The sequence below is a fragment of the Dipodomys ordii genome, unplaced genomic scaffold (assembly GCF_000151885.1).
Source record: "Dipodomys ordii isolate 6190 unplaced genomic scaffold, Dord_2.0 Scaffold20, whole genome shotgun sequence".
Taxonomy (NCBI): Eukaryota; Metazoa; Chordata; class Mammalia; order Rodentia; family Heteromyidae; genus Dipodomys; species Dipodomys ordii.
The window spans coordinates 3822778-3833666 of record NW_012267236.1 but is presented as its reverse complement, the minus strand read 5'-3'; the positions used below and the strand labels follow the sequence as shown (position 1 = coordinate 3833666).

The following is a 10889-nucleotide window of genomic DNA, read 5'->3' as shown; positions in this document are numbered from 1 at the left end:
CCTGATGTTTAGATTGTGTGTGTGTGTTGTGGGGCCTGAACTCTGGGCCTGGGCGCTGTCCTTCAGCTCAAGGCTAGCGCTCTACCACTTGAGCCACAGCTCCACTTCCGGCTTTTGTCATTTTGCTTATGTGGTGCTGAGGAATCCAACCTAGGGCCTCCTGCGTTGAAGGCAAGCACTCTACCACTGAGCCACTTTCCCAGCCCCTTATGTTTAGATTTTTAAAATGTAGTATAGTATCTGAGGCCTCTTCCCCCCAGTCTCCCTCCAGTTCCCCTAGAATTTGAATTCAGAGACTGATGCTGTTAGCCAGATGTTCTGCCACTAAGCCACACCCCAGTTCTTTTTCCTTCAGTTATTAGTAGTATTAGTATTATTATTTAATAAGATGTTAAAATTTTTTGCCTGGGGCTACCCTGGGACTGTGATCTTTCCAAGGCCTTTTTATCTGGGATGACTGGCATATACTACTATGCCTAACTTCTTGGTTGAGATGGCCAAAATATTAGATTAAAAATTTTTTTTTTCTGTCATGGGACTTGAACTCTGGGCATGGGCACTGTCCCTGAGCTCTTTTTGCTCAAGGCTAGCGCTCTACCACTTGAGCCACAGCACCATTTCAGGCCTTTTCTGTTTATGTGGAACTAAGGAATCAGACCAGGGCTTCATGCATGCTAGGCAAGCACTGTACCACTGAGTTACATTCCCAGCGCGGGCCCTATACTCTTGTTGGCTTTTTTGCTCAAGGATAGTGCTCTACCACTTGAGCCACAATTCCACTTCCAAATGTTGCCTTTTTTTTATTGTTTTGTAATTTTTTTGTAATTTTTTATTATTTTTATAAATTAAAAACATTCTATTTATATAAATTTTTTGATTTTAGTGATTTCCTTATATATCCTGATATCAACTCCTCTTATATGTGTGCTTTACAAGTATTTTCTACCATTCTGTATTGCTGTCTCTGTACTGTTGATTGTTTTCTGTGTAGAAGTGTTTTATGTTTTTACCCATTTGTAATATTGCTTTCATTACTATTTTTGCTTTCATTTCTTATTGTTTTGGGGTCTTATCTAAAAGAAAAATCTTTGCTGATTCCATTTTGTTGAAATATTTCCCTTTTGTTTTCTTCTAGTACTTCCATAGTTTCAGGTTTAAAGTTGATAATTCTTTTTTTTTTTCCTGGACCTAGGGCTTCAACTCAGGGCCTGGGCTTTGTTCCTGAGCCTCTCTGTGCTCAAGGCTAGCCCTCTACTACTTGAGCGCCACTTCGGCCTTTTCTGTTTATGTGGTACTAAAGAATGGAACCCAGGGCTTCATGCATGCTAGGCAAGCACTCTACCACTAAACCACATTTCCAGCCCCCCCCCTCCCTTTTTTTTTTTGCTGGTCTTCAGGCTTGAACTCAGGGCCTTGGTGCTGTTTTTTTTTGGTAATTCAATGCAGAGTTTCACAGACTTCCCTGTCTCTGCTGGCTTCTAGCCACTATCCTTAATTCTTTTTTTTTTTGGGGGGGGGTCCAGTCGTGGGGCCTGAACTCTGGGCCTGGGTGCTGTCCCTCGGCTCTTCCTCAGCCATTTCTGGCTCTTTTTCTTTTTGCTTATGTGGTGCTGGGGAATCGAACCCAGGGCTTTGAGCATGCAAGGCAAGCGCTCTACCACTGAGCCACCTTCCCAGCCCCACTATCTTTAATTCTTAATATCCTGAATAGATTACAGGCATGAGCACTGGTACCCAGCATGTAATCTATTTTAAATTGCATTTGGATATATAATATGAAAGTCAGTATGCAACATTTTAGCTTTCCACAAGAATTCTGAAGTCCTAGTTTCTCCAAATCCTGGATGACACTTAACTACTTCTTATTTTCCTGGTATTAGCTGTCCTAATTGGTATGAACTATTACCACATTGTGATTTTGAGTTAAAGTTCCTAATTATGATTATTATTTCCGCCTGGAACTTACTAGATAGCTGGAGCTAGCCTTGAACTCAAGATCCTTGTGCTTCAGTTTGCCAAGTGCTGAGATTAAAGGCCTGTGCTACCACTCTTGGTTCTTCTCCTTCCCTTCCTTTTTTCCTTCGTTTTTGTGACGGTGGCTTTGGTGTTTGAATTCAGAGCTTTCATGCTTGCCAGGCAGGTACTCTACCACTTGAGCCACACCTCATCCCTCACTTCATCACTTTCTTGGTAGTATCTCTTTGATGCCCAAACAATCCAAATTTGAGAAAATTTGGCTTACCTTTTTTTTTTAAACATTTTTTATTATGAAAATACTGTATAGAGTAGTTACAATTACATGGACAAGATAATGAGTACATTTCTTATCAAGCATTGTTGTTTCCCCTTCCTATCCCTGCCCATATCCCATCCCTCCTCCCACTCATATCCCCCTCCCCCTTCCCTTGGCTTACCTTTTGCTTAATGATCTGATGTTTAGTAACAATCTTGTTGCCCTTAGTTAATTGACCATATAATGACATTTGATTGAACAACTTTGACTAGTAATTTTAACTCCTCTCTCCTGCCCCCCTCCCATTCCCCATGAGTTGGTCATACTTATTTCTTTGGGTACCTTGTGCCTTTTGGTTGAGATGGGGATATTCTAAGTAATGTGTATTAGCAGTGGGATTGTGATTCTTGTGCTTGGATGTTTTTGCTTATTGCTGGCTGTAAGCATTTCTTTCCTACACTATGGTTTTTGTTTTTGTTTTTGGTTAGTCCTGGGGCTTGGGTGCTGTCCCTGAGTTCTTCAGCTCAAGGCAAGTACTCTTACCACTTGAGCCACAGTGCCACTTCTGGTTTTCTGATTGTTAACTGAAGATAAGAGTCTTCCAGACTTTCCTGCCCAGGTTGGCTTTGAACCTCAATCCTCAGATCTCAGCCTTCTGAGTAGCTAGGATTATAGGCATGAGCCATGTTGCCTGGCTCCTACACTATGTTTTGCAAAGATTGTATTTGTTGTGTTTTATCACTATAGTTTGTTTCCATGAAATCTGTTGTTTGTAACCTAATGAAAAGAATTTACTGTATTCTCCAAAATCTCCCCCACCCCTAGCTGCACTCTTAAATCTTCATTTAGTTGTTATTTGGGGAAGTAGCTGTAGCCTGAGAAGCTCCAAATCAAGGCAGAATCTGCAGTGGGTCCTTCAAGAACTTTCAAGTCAGGCAGTATGCACAACTCCAAACAAGCCTGGCCCAGGGAATTGGGCCTCATTCTCCAGCACTGTCACATGGTGAAGGGTAGGATGGGAAGTTATTAGTTCAGGCTTCCCCCTTTCTAGACAGCCTTTCCCTTTGTCAACCACTCATTCTGTTGGCTTCAGAATTCAGAACTGATTGATTCTAGTCATACTTTTAATTTAGTGGTGGTGTCATCTGGCTTGATATCATTGGTCCTTTTTAAATTTTTTTTTTTTGGTTTCACAGTACGTGTGTGTGTGTGTGTGTGTGTGTGTGTTAATGTATGTGCAGGTCCTAGGACTTGAATTCAGGGTGTGTTGCTGTCCCTGAGCTTTTTTTTTACTCAAGGCTAGTAGCTCTGTACCCCTTGAGCCACAGCTCTACTCTGGAGCTTAATTGGAGATAAGAGTCTGATGGACTTTTCTACATAGGCTGGCTTTGAACCTCCATCCTCAGATCTGAGCCTTCTGAGTAGCTTGCATGACTGGTGTGTGGTACATTTTTTTGAGTTACAGTCCTAATGATTTAATTTCAATCTACTATAGAATACTAACTTTATGGAAAATGTTAGAAATATTTATAGTAATGTTGCTTTGATTCCCCATTTAAATATGTAATAAGTGCAACAAAAATAATCTGACTTTGTAGTTACATTAAGTATTGTAACTTTATAAGACTTTATCTGTTTTTTGTTTATTTAAGTCTGGGTTTCCATGTTTAACTCTAGATGGCCTCAAAATTAATGATCGTACCTTAGTGCTAGATTACAGCATGTACCACCATATATGTCTATAATTTTTATTTTTCAAAAAAGTTGGTAAATGAGAAATAAAACGTGTTATACCTGGTTATATTTTATTTTTTCTTTGAAATTCTGTGTTTGTTAGAACCTTTGATATTATAAGACAGATCTGCTAACTTATTCTTATATCTGTAAATGTCTTCTCATTTGTAATGGTTGTATTAGTTATTTGCACCATTCCTTTTATAATTCTCTATACTTGGGTTTTCTTCTATAAAAGTATTTACAGTAGCATCTTTGAAGTCTTTAGTTGTTAAATGTGATATCTAAAGTGCTCATTTTCCATTTGTTTATTTTGTAATTAGAGGTAGTGTTTTGTTGCATGCCCTTTTTCATTTATTAGTGTACTTTTTTTTTTTTGGCCAGTTCTGGGGTTTGAACTCAGGGCCTGGGCTCTGTCCCTGAGCTTCTCTTGCTCAGGTTAGCACTCTATCACTTGACCCACAGTGCCACTTCCGGCTTTTTCTGTGTATGTGGTACTGAGGAATCCAACTGAGGGCTAGGGCTTCATGGGTGGTAGGCAAGCACTCTAATACTAAGCCATGTTCCCAGCCCTTAGTTTTCATTTTAAAGTAATGCAGTTGGTTTATATTGTGATCCTTTTCCCCCTTGAAAGACATTGTTGACTTGTATATTTTCTTTTTTTTTGGTTGGTCGTGGGGCTTGAACTTTGGGCCTGGGCTGTTCTTCAGCTCTTCAGCTCAAGGCGAGCGCTCTACCACTTGAGCCACAGCACCACTTCCCGTTTTCTGGTGGCTTATTGGAGATAAGAGTCTCATGGACTTTACTGCCTGGGCTGGCTTTGAACTGCGATCCTCAGATTTCAGCCTCCTGAGTAGCTAGGATTACAGGCGTGAGGCACCGGCACCCTGCGACTTGTTTATTTTCTAAGTCACCAGACTAAATTATATGAAATCTGTTTCTTTGCAATGTGCAGCTACAGATGTCTCTCACTTTCTATTTTCTGCCTGCCCTACTTAAGGCCTAAATGAAGTTTTCTCTACATGGATAGCTTATTAATCAACCAAATATCGATTGCTGTGTTCAAATACTTTTATTCTGTATGATTGTATCCAGGTGTGCCCTGGCCTTTTTTTTTTTTAATTAATTTTTTTGAAAATTTTTTTGGTCAGTAATGGGGCTTGATCTCTGGGCCTGGACGCTGCCCCTAAGCTCTTCAGCTCAAGGCAAGTGCTCTTCCACTTGAGCCACAGCGCCACTTCTGTTTTTTTGGTAGTTTATTGGAAATAAGGGTCATGAACTTTTCCTGCCCAGGCTGGCTTTGAATCACTATCCTCAGCTCTCATCCTCCTGAGTAGCTAGGATTACAGGTGTGAGCCACTGGTGCCTGGCTTGGCCTTTATTTTTTTGTTGTGATTTCACAGGTCTCTCTTGTATACAAGTGGAAGCTTAGTTACTTGGAGTGGCTTCCATTCTCTGGTTTTTGCTGTTCATGTACACAGCCTCTGATCAACATGGGTCAGGTATTGAGTTTACCAAATTTTCTCTTACTACTTGTAATTTTATGTCAAATCTCAGAAATTTCTAATACTTTACTTATCCCAGACCAGGATCCTCAGGTAGACCTTCTACATTGCCTCTCCCTGAAATCATCATGCGAAACTCTGAGAGCTGTTCAGATCAAGTGAGCTCCTTTGGAAGTAGTAGCAAAGCTACTAATTCCTATAGCTTACCTCACCCTGGTTGAATGACAGTTTTGTCCAGCTTTGAAGTTGTCTTTCAGGAAGTGAATTATCTTTCTTATTCTGTTATGCTTGATGTGTAGCTCCAAATATAATCTTATTATAAATACAGCAATGATTTTTAAAAAAATATTTTAGTGTTTGCTAAGTTTTCAGTTATTTTTCTGTAGCAGGTGAAGGATAGTTATTTCACTTACTTTCTTTTCCTTTTTAGTTCTTCAAAATTGAGCATATTAATTCAGTTATGTTACTATTGGGGATTAAGCCATGGGGATGTAGATCCTAATATAGTTAGTACGTTGATTTCCTCATCTGTAAGATTGTCACAGTAACAGCCTCTGTCTCAGGTTTTTGGTGACATTTAGATGAATTGATTAAGGCACTTAAATAGTGTCTTGTATATACTATGCGATAAATACTTCCATATACGTAGTTGTCTTTTTCTTTACTATATTGGTTTTTAGCTAAGATTGGGATAAATCACTTTGATAGCTTTCCTTATTTGGTTATCAAGTGTGATTTAATTGAATACAATTTTTAACTAAAAGAATTGTAGGTGACGTTTTGTCCATTTTCTCTGTATTTCTGTTTATGGAATATTACTCTTATACTGTAGGTGGTGAACTTCATTTTCTCCAAATTGGAGGAACCTGTGATGATATTGATGAAGCTGATATTCTAGTGGATGGATCTCTTTCTAAAGGAGCTGAACCATCTTCAGAAGGTTCCAAACCTTTATCAAATCCTTCAAGTCCTGGGATTTCAGGTATGATGATTTTTAATCTATTTTAAATGGTTTTGTACAAATGCACATTCTTGTTTTGATTTCTGAATCCAGTTGCTTTAGTGAATTGTTAATTGCTCTGTTGAGGAAGTACATTTCTTTCCTGTTAGTCTTTTATCAGGCTTGTTTTGTACTGCTACTACTACTTCTTTTTTATTTCTTTCCTTTTTTGGTCATGTGGCTTGAATCTCAGGACGTGGGCACTGTCCCAGAGCTCTTTACTCAAGGCTAGTTCTCTACCACTTGAGCCACAGCTCCAATTCTGGGTTTTTGGTAGAGTCTCATGGACTTTATGGCCCAGGCTGGCTTTGAGCCACAGTCTTCAGATTTCAGCCTCCTGTGTAGCTAGGATTGGAGGTATGAGCCACCAGTGTGCCTGGCTAGCTGTTTACTATTTCTTCATTGGTTATATGTTTTTTTTTTTTCCAGAGTGGTTAATAGAAATTTATTTAAAAATTGATTTTCTATTCCAGGACATGCAGACAGCCAGCTACCTGCAAATGAAAACATACTTTAAGCCACATTTCTTGAAGTTCAATTGTTTCAAGTTGAATTGTCCTTAAGAGAAAGCATTGGTTATATGTTTAACATTCTTCCTTATATCTAGCATTTTGTTTTGTAAATAAGAAATTACAAAAGTGTACTCACTGATCCAGTATATACTAATTTACATTTGAGTGTCACTGCATTTTTGCCCTTATTTAACTAACCCTAAAAGATTCTTTAAAGCTCAAAAAGCTTTCTTCTAAAAGACTGTGTTTATTCCCTAGAAGTGTTTATTCTCTCTAAAAATATTCAAGATGGAGTTTTCTTCTGTGCTATTATTTACCCAATGCTAATTACTTTATTATAGATATCTGAGCCCACTTTCAGCATATTCATTCATGTTGTGAATGAATATTAAATTTTTACTATGAATTAAAATTTCACCTCTTTTTTTTCTAAATCAACCTCAAATACTACATTCTCTAATATTCAGGCGTTGATTTATTGGTGGACCAGCCATTCACCCTTGAAATCTTGACATCTTTAGTAGAGCTAACTCGCTTTGAGACACTGACTCCACGGTTTTCAGCTACTGTTCCTCCATGCTGGGTAGAGGTTCAGCAAGAACAGCAGCAAAGGAGGCATCCTCAACACTTACATCAGCAACATCATGGAGATGCTGCTCAGCATACTAGAACTTGGAAACTACAGACTGACAGGTAAAAGGTTTTTCCAAGGTTTATTTTCCTTCCTTCCTTCCTTCCTTCCTTCCTTCCTTCCTTCCTTCCTTCCTTCCTTCCTTCCTTCCTTCCTTCCTCCCTCCCCTCCATCCCTTCCTCCCTCCCTGCCTCCCTCCCTCCCTGCCTCCCTCCCTCCCTTCCTGCGCTCCCTCCTTCCCTCTTTCTCACTTGCCCTCCTCTCTCTCTCTCTTTCTCTCTCTCCATCCTTTCCTTCCTTTCTCCCTCACCCCCCCTTCCCTTCCCTCCCTGTCCTCTTCCTCCCTCTCTCTCTTTCTCTCCTTACCTTCTCCCTCACCTCTTCTTTTTTGTCAAGCCTGGGGCTTGAACTCAGTGCCTGTGCATTGTCCTTGACCTTACTCAAGCCTAATGGTTTATCACTTGAGCCACAGGTACACCTCTGACTTTTTTGTTGGTCATGGGTGCTTGATCTCTGGGCCTGGGAGCTGCCCTTGAGCTCTTCAGTTCAAGGCTAGTGCTCTACCACTTGAGCCACAGTACCAATTGTGGTTTTCCGGTGGTTAATTGGAGATAAGGGTCTCATGGACTTCACTGCCCGGGCTGGCTTTGAATGGTGATCCTCAGATCTCAGCCTCCTGAGTAGCTAGGATTACAGGCATGAGTCATCAGCGCCCAGCCTTACTTTCTTTTGTAATTATTTTTTAAATTATTCTTATAAAGGTGATGGACAGAGTGTTGTACAGTAGTTATACCTTAAATTAGATATATAAATCCATTCATGAAAAGTAGAGGAGCTACATTTTGGGAGGTCAAATTTTGGAGTCTTTATTGGAATGCTAGTGGTTTGCAGGCAGCCATTACAAAGACTGCAGCTTGCAAATACACTTAACACAGGAGACAGAACCATGAAGGCCAAAGAGAAAAGAAAGTACAAAAACAATACAACAAACCAAGGGATAGCTGAATTGGGACTCCGTGGTGAACAGGAGCCATTAGATGGGAGATGGACAAGGAGACCACCTGGCATAGAGTTAAGGCACCTGACTTGGATTGGGCCTATATAGGGTCAGGTCAGGGGGCAGGATTACATGAAGCTCCCAACCCCAAGCACTGGGCTGACAGGTTCAGTAACCTATAGGCTAAATCCCTGCCCATCTCCAGGGATTCAGGCATGCTTATCCGATGGGGGTGGGATGGGGGTGGGATCCCCCCCCCCCCCACAAAGAAGACAGTAGATGCCAGACCCTATCATTAACCACGTGGCCATGATGATGCTGGCCAGACCAGATCTCCCTACTTCAAGAGCACTTCTGACTTGTTGGTAGTTAACTGGATATAAGAGTCTCATAGACTTTTCTGTTTGGGCTGGCTTTGACCCAAGTTCTCAGATCTCTGCCTCCTTAGTAACTAGTGAACTACAAATGACTGTCTTCATGATGTTAAAATCTTTCATTCCCCCCCCCCCCTTCCCCTTAATTTTGGTTTTAACTCAGTGCATGCTTGCTAGCATGCTAGTCCACGGTATTGTTGAAAGTGAAAAAAGAATAGTTGCGTTCTGGATATACTTTGAAGGTAAAGTTAATGGAATTTGCTGATATTGAATACCAGATGTGAGAGAAAAAAATTAATAATGGGGAATGGTTGTATATAAACAATTCTTGTTTTATTATGTAGATTTTATTCAACAAAGTAGAATACTCAAATCTGGGGTGGGGCCGAGTAATATGCAGATAATTAAAATCACAAAGTAGATTCCTGTAGTAAGAACATTCATTATCTGAAGTATTGCCTCTTAGGGAGATGTTAACCTTTTCTTTTGATAGAGAAACATTAAGATTCCCCCTTCCATCTCTTGACAGGGTGTTCCTACCTGGCTCTCACTAATGATGGACTTTCTCTTGTAGCCTAGCCTGGCTACTTGATCCAGAACTCTTGATCTTCCTGCAGCACTACACCTGGCTCAAGAATCATTTAAGTTTTGTTGAAATATGTAAAACAGAAACTAGGAATGGTGGTGGTAATCATAATATAGCTAAGGAAATTTTTTTCATTTCCATAAATATTATTTTATATATCAGAGGCACAGAGGCATTGTGCCTTTGTGTTCTTTCCCTAAAAAACCTGTACCCTCCTTTGGTAAGAAAATATTTTTAAAATTTATTTAACAATTTCTCTTTTATTTGACAGCAACAGCTGGGATGAACACGTGTTTGAATTGGTTCTACCTAAAGCCTGTATGGTTGGACATGTGGACTTCAAATTTGTTTTGAACTCCAACATCACTAATATTCCACAGATACAAGTGACATTGCTGAAAAATAAAGCCCCAGGCTTAGGGAAAGTCAATGGTAAGAAGGGCTCAAAATTAACTTTTGAAGATTTAATCTTGTGGTTTGTTTCTTTTATTATTGCTGTTCTTGTTTTGTTGTTGTTATTTAAGTAGTTGTACACAGGGGTTATAATTTCCTAAGTTAGGTTATATGTACACAGTGGTTAGTTTGTTTAGTTTCTTTTAAGAAACCAATTTTCTTTTCTTCCCCTCCCCCCCCCCCTTTTTTTTTTTTTTGGAATTTACCTGAGGCTTGAACACTGGGCCTGAGTGCTGTCCCTGAGCTCTTTTGCTCAAGGCTAGCACACTTTGAACCGCAGTATCATTTACTGTTTTCTTGTGGTTAATTGGAGCTAAGAGTCTCATAGACTTTCTGACTAGTCTGGCTTTGAAGTGTGATCCTCACATTTTAGCCATCTGAATAGTTAGGATTACAGGCATGAGTTACCAGTGCTTGGTAAGACACTAATTTTCAACTTATTTAGGTTTTGATGTATCTTTGCTTACCTTAGTTTTTTTTTTTTAATAAAAGGTATCCAGAGATTTAGAATTACATAAAGTAATTTAATCTTGTCTTTTTGGCATGAGGTTAGTTACTTTGTGAATTAGTTATACTTTAAGCATTATTAGTGCTGTGCTTTTCTTTAAGAGGAGACCTGTTAATGAGAAATCCTCTGTTTTAGAAGTTGCTACTGTCTCAAGGTGGTTCCTGAAGTATCATGTAATGCCAGAAATATACTTTTTTAAAAAATCTTTCTTCAAGTTTTATGCGTTGAGTTATTACAATAGATTCTATACATTTTTCATGTTAAGAATGTTAATGTTACTTCTCAGAGTCCTTCCTTCCTTCCTTCCTTCCTTCCTTCCTTCCTTCCTTCCTTCCTTCCTTCCTTCCTTCCTTCCT

The 10889-nt window shown here is 39.6% G+C and overlaps 1 protein-coding gene across 1 annotated transcript in view; it reads left to right on the top strand.

Moving 5' to 3' along the window:
* The window catches only part of Birc6 (baculoviral IAP repeat containing 6), a gene marked incomplete at its 5' end in the record, with an annotated part of 230437 nt that overhangs the window by 54010 nt on the left and 165538 nt on the right, over positions 1 to 10889 (top strand). The window contains 3 exons of the mRNA XM_013013525.1: positions 6305 to 6454; positions 7452 to 7677; positions 9844 to 10004. Coding sequence (XP_012868979.1) covers positions 6305 to 6454; positions 7452 to 7677; positions 9844 to 10004 — 537 coding nt within the window. The remainder of the gene's footprint in view (positions 1 to 6304; positions 6455 to 7451; positions 7678 to 9843; positions 10005 to 10889) is intronic.